At 38.4% G+C, this 12,550-nt stretch overlaps 3 protein-coding genes and 1 non-coding gene across 4 annotated transcripts; all 4 read left to right on the top strand.

Annotated features, from left to right (window-relative positions):
• Positions 1-1,667: 1,667 nt before the first annotated feature.
• Positions 1,668-1,774, top strand: LOC147949729 (small nucleolar RNA R71). Its single transcript, XR_015565545.1, has one exon. It is a non-coding gene; the product is annotated as a small nucleolar RNA R71 (small nucleolar RNA).
• Positions 1,775-6,001: 4,227 nt separating this feature from the next.
• LOC104706534 (uncharacterized) lies at positions 6,002-6,493 on the top strand. The gene has a single exon (XM_010422738.1). The coding sequence runs from the start codon at positions 6,002-6,004 to the stop codon at positions 6,491-6,493; it is 492 nt and encodes a 163-aa protein (XP_010421040.1).
• A 324-nt stretch (positions 6,494-6,817) lies between these two features.
• Positions 6,818-7,354, top strand: LOC104706547 (uncharacterized). Its single transcript, XM_010422747.2, has one exon. It carries the CDS (start codon positions 6,818-6,820, stop codon positions 7,352-7,354), a length of 537 nt encoding a protein of 178 aa, XP_010421049.2.
• A 2,232-nt stretch (positions 7,355-9,586) lies between these two features.
• LOC104787595 (protein CDC73 homolog) lies at positions 9,587-12,086 on the top strand. The gene is made up of 3 exons (XM_010513205.3): positions 9,587-11,558; positions 11,651-11,733; positions 11,843-12,086. Exons 1-3 carry the CDS (start codon positions 10,487-10,489, stop codon positions 11,933-11,935), a joined length of 1,248 nt encoding a protein of 415 aa, XP_010511507.2. The 5' UTR covers positions 9,587-10,486; the 3' UTR covers positions 11,936-12,086.
• The last annotated feature ends 464 nt before the right edge of the window (positions 12,087-12,550 follow it).

Here is a 12,550-nt window from a genome sequence, read left to right on the forward strand (position 1 = left end):
CTCCATGAAGCTCTATGATTGGATCATCATCAGAAGCAATTTCCACAAAAAATGTCTAACCATCAATAGTAGGAGCTCTTTTCAGCTTGTCCATCTCAAAGTTCATGACCAAATCATCCACATTCAGAGATATGTGTCCCTTCTTAACATCAATAATAGCACCAGCTGTAGCCAAGAAAGAACGTCCTAAAATGAGAGGATCACTAGGCTCTTTGTCATATTCCAACACCACAAAATCAGTGGGAATCATGCAATCTCCAATCAGAATCGGAACATCTTCTAAGACACCTTCAGGAATCCTTCTAGATCGATCAGCTAAGATAAGAGAGATCTTAGTTGGCTTGAAATCTGTCATCCTAAGTCTCACAACAACAGAATGTGGCATTAAATTGATATTAGAGCCGAGATCACAAAGAGAGTGAGAAAACCTTCATGTGGAGATAGAGCAATCTAACACAAAACTTTCAGGATCTGGTAACTTCTCTGCAACTCTACTCTGAATTATTGCACTCACTTTCTCATATACAACAACTTTCTCTTTCCTCTCTTTCTTCTTCTGTGGAGGCTGATTCAACAGAATTGAGCTGACATCCTTGGTTAGCAAAGCTCCTTCCTCAGGACTCAAACCATTAGTAATCATTCTCTTCACATACCGCTTAATCCCATGAGAAAACTTGACTGAATCAATCAAAGGCATCTCAATTATCACCTTGTCCATCATAGCCTTGCATCTAGCTTCCTCAAGCTCCTGCTTAGATCTCCTAAGCTTAGGAAAAGGAACCTTAGGCCTATAAGCTTGCTCTGAAGCAGGTGGAACTTGAGCAGAAACCGGAGCTGTGCGTGGGGGTTGTCGATCGATATTGACTGAGCATCGATCGATGCTTGATGATAGTTGCGTCGATCGATGCTGCTGCATATCGGTCGATGCAAGCTCTGCAACCGTATTATTGTCGTCTCCTTCCTTTACCAAAATTGCATTACAAGCATGCTTGGGGTTAGACTCTGCTCTTCCAGAAAGAAATTCCTCTTATCTTTTAACAGACCCAGCAGTCTGAATCACTTGATTCTCCAGCTTCTTGACATGAGTGTTTAATGCATCAAACTTCCCAGTAAGCTCAGTGTATACAGAATCAATCTTCCCATTGAAGTCTACTGTTAACTTCTGTTGACCTTCCAAAATCTGTCCAATCATTGATTCCATCTTGCTCTCTGAATTGGGTGGAGGGAGGGGTTGGTAAGAAGAAGAACCGTAGTTCCTAGTGAAGTTGCTGTTTGGATTTCCTGTGAAGGAATTCTTCTGACCAAATCTCTGATTTTGATACCCAGCTCCATACACATAGTTGACATCTTCTGTAATCTCTGGCTTTGTCTCAAAAGTCTCAACATCTTCAGCAAAATGGACAGACTTCTTTCCTATAAGAAGATTGTGGACTGTATCCAACTTAGTATTCACTACAGCAAACTGATTTGAATCATGACCTTCATGTGCTCTTTTCCACTCTAGGTCTGCATTCTTGGTACTGTTGCTTGATGCTAGCCTTTCAATCAACTATTCAGCTTCATCTGGATACCTTGTCTTGAAGTTCCCATTACTAGCAGCATCCAAAGCCATCTGATACCTCCAATCAATCCCGCTGAAGAAGATAGTAATCAGCTGCACCTCTGAGAACCCATGATGCGGACAGTCTCTCTGGTATGCTTTGAACCTCACCTAAGCAGCTTTGTAAGATTCAGCAAGTCCTTGTCTAAAGGTGGAGAGCTTAATCCTCAGCTCATCTGACATTGCATCATCATAGAAATAGTTCAAGAATGCCACCTTGATGTCATTCCAGGTCTTTAGAGATTCCGGTTTAATTTGCCTTAGCCAATGAGAAGCTTCCCCAGCAAGAGAGTAGGGGAAGAGCTTGCAGTAGAGATAGTCCTCTGTCACTCCATTGGCCTTGATGCTTGTGACTATATCCTCAAAGTGCTCAATATGGTCTAGAGGCTTCTAATGTGGCAGGTTCTGGAATGGCCTTTGTCCAACAAGAGAAAAGTAGGCAGACTTGAACTCAAAATCATTCCTTTGGAATGGAGGATGGACAATTGCGGAGCGGTTCTCATAGAACAAGTCTGGTATGTTGAAGTCCGCAAGAGTCTTGACAAGCTCTCCATTGTTATCCCGTCTAGCCTGATTGTGACCTTCCAAGGCTCTAGCATTGCATCGATCGATGCCAATGACGGGTCGGTCGATGCCTTCCTGGTTGCGTCGATCGATGCCATCGTTGCGTCGCTCGACACCATGTGCATCATCCTGAACCATGACGAGTTCTTCCTGAATAACCCAGCCTTCAACATCAAGTTTTTGGCCTTGTTCGTTGCGCACATGACCCTCTTGATCCCTCAAAACTCCAGCCTCATCAGGTCTCAATATGAGTGTTTTGACCATCTTCACTGACTTGGCTGCTTTTGTGTTTTCACGCTCTAGTTGTCCTAACTCTTGGTTTGTAAGCTTCACAATACGACCTGTAGGACTTTTCCTAGTGATAGGCTTAGACATGTACCTGAAACACACAAGAGAAAAGAAACAAAAGCGTGGAAGTAAAACAGAAAAATAAAAATCTAGACAAAATCAAAGACTTTAATCTAATGGTGAATCAAAAAAGTCCCCGGCAACGGCGCCAAAATTTGATATGCTCAAATTTAACCGTGAGCTACTCTCTCAAATTAAGAGATCAATTGTAGTACTTAGGGATCGAATCCACAAAGACTCTAGATTCACACAATAGATTTAATAATCTTTTAATTATGCTAAATCAAAATATTAATTTAAAAAGAATGCAAAAACAGGATTAAGAAGTGTTGTAAATTCAGGAATTAAAAACGCTAGGTCTAGGGAAATTCTCAGGAAATCATGGAAAATCAGATCAATTAATTAAGCAAGCAGGATTCAACAATTAAGCACTGTTCTTGAACTCTAAACACAATTGTAAAATAAATCAGTTCTCACTGCAAATATTATCTAAATTTAAAACCAGAAAATCCAAATCTCTTTGCAAAATTCAAGGTTAAAAATCAGCTTTAAAATCAGGTTTAGATAAGTTCAGAAAATTACTAAATCAAATCTCTTTGCAAGAAGTAATTTTGCTCACCAAAGGTTTTTGTCAGGAAAATCAATTATATTCTCATATCAATCAATAATCCTAAGATCTAAATCCAGATGATTAATCAAAGATCTAGCAATAAGAACAACCTATGGTGAAGAACAAGAAAGATAATGAATACTAAATAATAACAGATCTAACAATCCATGAAATCCCTAATGAGAAACCCTAAACCTAACAAGCAAATCTACTCAGACATAATTGTAAGAACACAAATCATGAATAAAATAGATAGCATTAAGAGATTAAAAGAAGAAGAAAAAGGAGTTCTGAATCTTCTCTCCAAAAGCTCTCTAAAAATCTCTCAGGGTTCTCTCTCAAAAGTTGCAGGGAAAAATAAAGGTTAGGTCTAAACAATGACCACAAAAAACCTATTTATATTCCTAAAACGCGTCCAGGGACCAATGATGCAAATATGGAAAACTTTGGGGCAGATTTGTAAATCTTCAAAACTTGTGGGAAAACTTCCGATTCTTCTGTTGGATGATGCATCGATCGACACCATCACTAGCATCGATCGATGCTGACTTCTGAATTCGCCTTTCAACTTCGTAACTCAGCCTCAATGCTTGATTAAGCTCCAAATCTTCCTATTTAGCTCCATTATGCTCCCAACCATGCTAAATCCTATAAAGACTCAAAAGAGTCTAAAAATACCAAAAAGACTCTATAAATAAGACTTATATCATAGCTAAAAACACCTAAAAACCATGATATATCATGATGAACCATGTGTGTTTAAAAATTTGCTCAAGGGTTTAAAATTTTCCAAAACCGTGTGTGTCTTAAATTTATTCCTTGTGTTGTTATGCTGTTTGATCACGTGGTTGAGTTTGATTTTCGATTTCATATTTTCCACATGTGTTGTTGTCTTATTTGATTAATTGTTTGAGTTTGAGTTTGTGTGTAAAATTTTCCAAAACCTATATGATTGAGTTTGAATTTAGTATTGACTTTAAAGATCAGCTTTTTGAAAACTTTTACCCAAGAAGATTTACCGAAAAGTGTTTCAATCGGTCTATTCATAGAGATATACTAAAAAGTATATCTCTTTAGTACTAAAACACACATTAGTCTTTAGTTAAATAAACCTTTATTCTATTTGTCTAACCTTTAGTATTAAAGCTCACATAAACCTTGAGGTCTATATAAACGACCATTGTTAAACACTAACCCAAACTCTTAACGTTTATCTCTCCAAACTCTTTCGTTTTCACAAACCTAAACTCTTAGCTTACACTAACACAAGCAATAGATCCTAGAAACCCTTATCGTTTTTGGGATCAAAGTTTTGTTGATCTTTTGAATTCTCAAAAAGACTCCAACTGTTCTGATAATCCTATTCCTCCTATTTCCACCCAATCCTCTCAGCCTATTCAGTTTACTAATCAATTCTCTTCTCAGCCTTCAAACTTTAGCCCTGGGTTCTCTTCACAGCCTCTTAACATAACCCCTACATCTGAATCTGAAGATTGTATCGAGGTTACAGCAGATGAGATTGATGAAGATGGAGGCAGAGGAAGTAGGAAGCGGTAGAGTGCAGAGGAGGATGTTCATCTCATAAGTGCTTGGTTAAACACAAGCAAAGATCCAGTGGTGAGCAACGACCAGCGGCTACAAAGTTTCTGGAAGAGGGTTGCAGACTATTACAAAGCTCATGATGGAGGAACTGGTTCAAACGCAAGAGGGCCTTCACAATGTAAGGCAAGGTGGAGTAAGATAAACCACCAAGTCAATAAGTTTGTTGGGTGTTACTCACAAGCGAGTACAAGAAGGAAGAGTGGACAATCAGAAGATGATGTTGTGAGCGTGGCGTATGAGTTTTACAAGAATGACATGAACAAGCCGTTTATGCTTGGACATTGTTGGAGAGAACTGAAGAATGATCAGAAATGGATCACAGAATGACATGAAGAATGTAGCTATAAGCGTACTAAGCTTGCTTTTGAAGGAGATTTCTCAGCTCCTTCGAGCAATGGTGGAGACGAGATGAGGCCTCCGAGGGTTAAAGCTGCCAAGAAAAAAGGAAACAAACATGCAGTTAGTATTGATGTGGATGATGGTTCTGTCAGTAAGTTGGATAAGATAATAGCAATGAAGGATCAAGAACAGGCGGCTAAAGAGAGGCACGGCAAAATGAGATTGCTAGACAGCCTGCTTAACAAGGGTGAACTAACATCTGCTGAAGTCCTACTTAGAGACAAACTTGTTGATCAAATGTTGACAAACATTTATGTTTAAGAACTAACACCCGATTAAGTCTTGTTTAAATATTGTTTAACTTGTGTTCTTCTTTTGTTTAACTATCGTTTAAGTCTTGTTAAACTATTGTTTAACTTGTGTTCTCTTTTGTTTCAGGTTTTGGGATGACATATGTAGCTGTCTCGTTGCCATCTAAAGTGAAACATGTTGGTAGTCAAGCGAATAAAAGCTGTCTTTTTTTTTTGTATTGATGTGTTCTGTTTGGAACCGTGAATGTGTTGGTTGGTTTTTAGTGCCATTCACGGGTGTCTCTTTTGTTTAAGTGTGGTCGGCTTTTGTTTGTTGAACAGACTGTTTGCAACCCGTGAATGTGTTTTGGGTTGTTGTATTTGTTTTTGTAACCCATGAATGAGTATTGATTGTGTTTGTAAGTTCTATATATTGAAGGTTCATGTTCAATTTCATTTGCGCTTCTGATCAATTCTTTTTTCCATTTTCTCCTCTCTAAAACAGAACAAACATTTATCTTCTCATTTCTTGTTCTCATTTCTTCTTGTTAAATATTTCCATTACCAAACTAACAGGTTTCCATAAACCTTAAAAAAAAGATAACCCAACTTCTAATAAGCCTCACAACTAAACCAATTTGACTAATAATGTCTAATTGGAGTTCTGATCATGAGGTTGATCAAATGGTAGAGGAGGAAGTTGATAGTATAGTGGAAGGGATTCAGTACAACTACACTCAAAAGGAAGAACCACCAGCTCCAATATTCCGACGATTGCACATAAATAGAGACCGCGAAGAAGGCCACACTCGGCTATGGAATGATTATTTTGGTGAGAATTCGACTTACACTCACGCTAAGTTCCGCCGTCGCTTTAGAATGAACAAACCATTGTTCGAACGCATAGTCAGTACTATTGAGAATGGAGTCCCGTACTTCAGACAAAGACGATATGCTACTGGAAGGCTCGGTCTTTCTGCACTTCAAAAATGTTCTGCAGCTATACGTATGATGGCATACGGATGTTCGGCAGATGCGGTGGATGAATATTTACGACTAGCTGAAACAACCGCACACAAATGCCTTAAAAATTTTGTAGACGGAGTTATCCATCTATTTGGAGACGTTTATCTCAGATGACCTACAGCGGAAGACCTCCAAAGATTACTGAATATTGGAGAACAACGCGGTTTCCCCGGAATGGTGGGGAGCATAGATTGTATGCATTGGGAGTGGAAGAATTGTCTAACTGCATGGAAAGGACAATATTCACGTGGATCTAGAAAACCGACAATCGTACTAGAGGCAGTGGCATCTCAAGATTTATGGATTTGACACACATTTTTCGGACCACCGGGTACGTTAAATGATATCAATGTTTTGGACCGCTCACCGGTTCTTGATGATATCTTAGAGGGCCGAGCTCCAAGAGTTTCATATGTTGTCAATGGAAATCAATACGAAATGGCGTACTACCTCACTGACGATATTTATCCCAAATGGGCAACTTTCATCCAATCAATTACACTACCATGTGGCCGAAAAGCTAAACTCTTTACTCAATGTCAAGAAGCATGTCGTAAAGATGTAGAGTGTGCCTTTGGAGTCTTGCAACTTGGAGACGTTTATCTCAGACGACCTACAGCGGAAGACCTCCAAAGATTATTGAATATTGGAGAACAACGCGGTTTCCCTGGAATGGTGGGGAGCATAGATTGTATGCATTGGGAGTGGAAGAATTGTCCAACTGCATGGAAAGGACAATATTCACGTGGATCTGGAAAACCGACAATCGTACTAGAGGCAGTGGCATCCCAAGATTTATGGATTTGGCACGCATTTTTCGGACCACCGGGTACGTTAAATGATATCAATGTTTTGGACTGCTCACCGGTGTTTGATGATATCTTAGAGGGCCGAGCTCCAAGAGTTTCATACGTTGTCAATGGACATCAATACGAAATGGCGTACTACCTCACTGACGGTATTTATCCCAAATAGGCAACTTTCATCCAATCAATTACACTACCATGTGGCCGAAAAGCTAAACTCTTTGCTCAATGTCAAGAAGCATGTCGTAAAGATGTAGAGCGTGCATTTGGAGTCTTGCAAGCTTGATTTGCAATCGTGAAGAATCCCACACTTTTTAGGATAAAGAAAAATAAGAAAAATAATGAGAGCATGCATTATCCTGCAAAACACGAACGACATGAATACAATTTCTACTATCCAACGGAGTTCCATCACGGCGAAAGAAGCCGAACTTCTCATGTTGATCTATCGTATTATACAGATAGACAAAGAAACTACATAATTTGATGGGCATTCGAAATGACGTTCATGATCCACAAATGCATGATCGTTTGAAAAAAGACTTGATTGAGCATATTTGGCAAAATTTTGGTGCAACCCATCAATAAATCTTCTTCCGAATTATGTATAATATGTTTAATATTTCTTATTTTAAATTTATGCTTAATATTCCTAAATTTGTAATATTTTATTATTTTATATTTTATGTAAAAATTTAATATTTAAATAAATGGGCAACCTAAGTAAATTATTCTAGTTGATGATTGATTTTGTTTAAGTTTCTAAATGAATTGTTTTAGTTAGTTTAGTATTAATTTTATAATTAATTAAGATTTGAGTAACCCAAGTGGGTTATTTGAGGGGAGATGGTCTAAGAGTTGGCCTCCACACGTCGAGTGAGTTAAGGGACCATATAAGCTCACATCACGCATCCACTGCTTCATGTCGCATCATCTATCTTTTACGCAGAAGAAAGTAAAAAATAATAATAAGAGAGGTAATAATGGTTTATGGAAGAGGCGTGACCACACACGATGAATACAATTTTGCAATTAAAATTTTGGACTTACTCGTTGATTAAGAGGTGGGTTTGTTGGGTTTTACTTTGGTTAGAACTTATTAATATTAATGTTGGAAATAAAATAAAGAACAAGTGCGTTAGTTACACAATTAAAGTTGTGATGTGTTCGTGGCGTGTCCATCAGCTTTTCAGTATCGGTGTTCTAATTAAAGTCTCTTGACTTATTAATTTCAAATTAACATGAGAGTTTGTTTTGAAATGACAAGCAGAAATCAAGAAAATTGACTAATTATTTCGTTTTTCTTTTTAATTTCGGATCTTAACTATAAACTGACTGTTTGTCAAAAAAAAAAAAAAACTATAAACTGACTAAAATCTTAGGCAAATAAAAACACTTTCCAACCAATCTATAATGACATTTATATCATTTCCAAATTATAAACTGACTAAGTCTTGAATCCTACATCATAGCAATAATATAAAAAGCACGAATCCTGTGTTTTTTGTTTCTTACAATTAAGTTGACGTTTCTTTACAATACTGTATAAAAAAGAATTGGTATCGTTAACCATTAAGTAGTAACTTTAGTCCTCATTTCTTGTTTCTATCCGATCATTATGAAATTTTAACATCACAAACTAAGAAATACAAATATTAATCTTCGTAATTAACAAACTATATCACCAGTAGATAAGACGATAACTTACTACAAAACCTCGTGTCACCACTAGCCAACGCATATGTTCGATTTATGCAAAGTTTAAGGATGGTATATGTAAGATCAAAGATTTATTATGTACAGTACGTATATAGAAGTAGTTGAATATGATATAAGTTTTGACACATTTAAGATTTGATAGGACAAGAAATGTAATAACATGTATCAATATGATTTTGACGACACTAGACGTGACTTCTGTTCAAGACGCATGCGTGCTCCTTGCTACTTCTCAAAGACTTTCACACACTCTTTTTGTTGTTGTTTTTTTTTCGTATTTCTTACAGTATAATTATATACATGGACCAACTCTGACGTTCCAATTATACACACTCTTTTTTATTTTTATTTTTAATGTATAGTGTATATAATGCATCCGACATGTATAATGCCGAATATTTGCTATTCTGTAATAGATACCGCCATGCCAGTGACCAGTGGAGGAGCTAGGGAATCAGTTACCGGAGGTTACCTTGGACAAAACCTCCGGTAACTTTTTTGTACCCCCCCCCAAATTAAATGACGTTAAGATTACTATCATTATAGAGAGTTTCATCAATCTTTTCACGTAGGCAACCAAACAAGAAAAAACATTTAAGATAAGTTAAAAGAGTCACCATAGACACACGACACGAGTTCACGACTTATACATGATAAAGAACATGGAGACAAAAGGCATGCCGTCCATCATTTGTTGCCGTAAACATCTTTGTCTCTGTAAACCAAATGTTTGACTTATAATTGTGTATCATCTCGGTAAAAACCGGATTATACCGTTAATTATCACTTTATCACATAAACTTATGTGTCATTCTTTAACGAAACTATAGAGAAACATGTCTTTAATCATGCCTTTGCTAAAACCATACTTCTCAAGCAAACCCTCTTTTCGAAACCCAGCTTTCTCCAAAACCCTCTGAGACGCTTTGTTCTCAACCTCCACCACCGCTTGTAGCCTCACCACCACAGGAAAATCCTGAAAAGCTTGTCCAACCGCAATCCTCACAGCCGCCGTGGCTATCCCCCGTCCCCAAAACTCTTTAGCCAAGGCGTAAGCGAGGTCAGCCCGGCAACGACCATCACCAGAGTCTGGCTTGACAGAGACGTAACCTATCGAGCGACCTTCTTGGATGAGAGATATGGAACGGCGCCACGGGTGTGGTATGGCCTTGTTCAAGATGTGTTGTTCGGCTTCCTCTAAGGTCTTAACTGAGTCCCAACGAAGGTAACGTGTGACGTCATCGTCACTGGCCCATTTAAAGACGTCTTCGGCGTCTGATACATTGAACGGCCGGAGAAAAATTCTCGGTGGTTCCATTATGGTGGTTATGTAAATTAACCGCAAGAAATGTAAATAAATTACATGAAAAGAGATTATTCTATTGGGCTTAGAAGGCCCATTATTGGATTTTGGGCCTTTACTCTTAAGACCCACATATTTCGGGTTTTCTGTGAAAATTACCAATGTACCCTCATCTTTTACTATCTTCTTCTTCAATTGAGTCTCTCTCGTAGAGGTCCGTGTAGCTTCATCATAAACCCTAAAGATCGAATTGAAACAACCAATCTCTGAACCGAAACCATGGATCCGTTATCAGTGCTGAAAGATTTCACTGTCCGAGGAGAAGCTGATAAAATCGAGCGAGTCGGAGCCAATTACAGATTCGGATCGGAATATTCGTTCCCATGCGCGACGGAGACGGCGTACAGGTCAAAAGGTGGGACTCTCTACACACTAGAAGCATTAGTACACTATGTGAAGAATCATCATCTAAAACTCGGAGAGTATATGCAATCAACCGTCAAAAGCTCAGTCCCGGCGGTGACTTTACCAGATCGGAAACCTCTCCTCGAATACCTCACCGGAAAAGTAGCTTCCTCCGATGCGATTGATTACCTACTCCTCCAGCAGCAAAACGCGCAGAGTCAGAAACAGAACGAAGAGTATCGACCAGATCAAGATAATTCAGCTTTCGTTTCGAGAGAGAGCGCGATTGAAGATATGGAGGTTGAGGATTTCGGCAAATCCGGCGAGGACGTTGATTACATTATGCTGATCCGATCCAACGAGCGGCCGTTGAAGAGCAGAGACGCGATTCTTGAGTGTAAGAACAGGGATTTTTATAGTGTGTTGGTGAATTCGACCAAGAGGGAAGAAGAGAGACAGAGGATTGAGTCTCATCAGCGGAAAGATGGATTAGTTGCTAAGAGTAGGTTAATGGGTGCTGAAGAGAGAGGTATTGTAGGGTTTAGTAGTGGTGGTGGAGATGATAATGGCTATGATGCTAACCCTAAATCTAAGCTTCATTTTAAAGCTGGGAAGATTGGTGAAGGTGTTCCTATCATTCTTGTGCCGAGTGCGTTTCAGACTTTGATTACTATATATAATGTTAAGGAGTTTCTTGAAGATGGTGTTTTTATAGAGAATGATGTTAAGGCTAAGGAGATGAAGGGTTTAAAGCCTGATTGTATTACGGTTCAGAAGAAGTTTAGTAGAGATAGAGAGAGAGTTGTGACTGCTTATGAAGTTAGGGATAAGCCCTCTGCCTTGAAGCCTGATGATTGGGATCGTGTTGTTGCGGTTTTTGTTTTGGGAAAGGATTGGCAGTTCAAGGGTTGGCCTTTCAAGGATCACGTTGAGATATTCAATAAGAGTAAGCAATATGATGATTCGATTCTTTTGGTTTTCTTGAGCTTCAGAGTTCAATTCAGTTGAAGCTGACATTTTGTTTTCTATGCTTTGCAGTCGTTGGATTCTACATGCGGTTTGAAGATGACAGTATAGAATCAGCCAAGACGGTGAAGCAGTGGAATGTAAAGATCATCTCGGTGAGAAATTTATTACCCTTTAAAGTATGCTGTTTCTGATAAAATTATCATCCATAGATATGATTTACTGAATCTTGTAACTTTCTTCTTGTGTTTTTGAACTAATCAGATTAGCAAGAATAAGAGGCATAACGACAGGGCTGCTGCATTGGAAGTCTGGGAAAAACTCGAGGAGTTTGTGCGATCTCGGTCACATTCTTAGGATCTAGACTGTTGTAGAATATTTATTTCTGTATCATTTTTCACACTTTTCATCTGATAATCTTACTACTTTCTATAACATTGTAACATAGCGATACAGTTTTATGCAATGTGATTGTTTTCTATTAATGCTAATTTGAAACTTTTCATTAGCTTTCTCTTTCACGTCTCTAATGGTAAATTGGAACTGTTCATTAGCTTTGGAAGGTGAATTGAGATCAATGTATTTTACGGTTTGCATTTTCTACCTTCTGTCTCAAACATTCACTGCCTTCTCCAAAGCTTAGCGAAGGGTAGAGAGCCTGCAAAGCACTGTAAATTGGGGTAACATGTGAAGAATAGAAGCCCTTATGGGATCATCCTCTTTTCATCATGTTGTTGTTACAGGTTGAACTTTTACAGATGATGTTTCTTAATTAAGCTTTAATGATGGTGAGGGAGTTCCTGACTTCTATTTAGCTTGAGCTGTGAAGATTGTCTTACCTTAACGATCCAACCATGGTTCTTGCCAATTGAAGTTTCAGGTATGGAAACAAAAGTACTGCATTATTTCACATGTTTTTGCTCTTGTTCATAACAGAAGAGGAAGTATTGTTCTCAAATTGGTGCACGGATC

This window comes from Camelina sativa, chromosome 1 (assembly GCF_030686135.1).
Source record: "Camelina sativa cultivar CO46 ecotype springtype chromosome 1, ASM3068613v1".
NCBI classification, from domain to species: domain Eukaryota; kingdom Viridiplantae; phylum Streptophyta; class Magnoliopsida; order Brassicales; family Brassicaceae; genus Camelina; species Camelina sativa.

Excerpts from the sequence above, each read along its gene's own strand:
- LOC104787595 (XM_010513205.3), top strand. The coding sequence starts at position 10,487 with ATGGATCCGTTATCAGTGCTGAAAGATTTCACTGTCCGAGGAGAAGCT. Across the intron at positions 11,559-11,650 it reads CGTTGAGATATTCAATAAGA|TCGTTGGATTCTACATGCGG; the intron begins GTAAGCAATATG and ends TATGCTTTGCAG. Across the intron at positions 11,734-11,842 it reads GGAATGTAAAGATCATCTCG|ATTAGCAAGAATAAGAGGCA; the intron begins GTGAGAAATTTA and ends TGAACTAATCAG.
- LOC104706547 (XM_010422747.2), top strand. The coding sequence starts at position 6,818 with ATGGCGTACTACCTCACTGACGATATTTATCCCAAATGGGCAACTTTC.
- LOC104706534 (XM_010422738.1), top strand. The coding sequence starts at position 6,002 with ATGTCTAATTGGAGTTCTGATCATGAGGTTGATCAAATGGTAGAGGAG.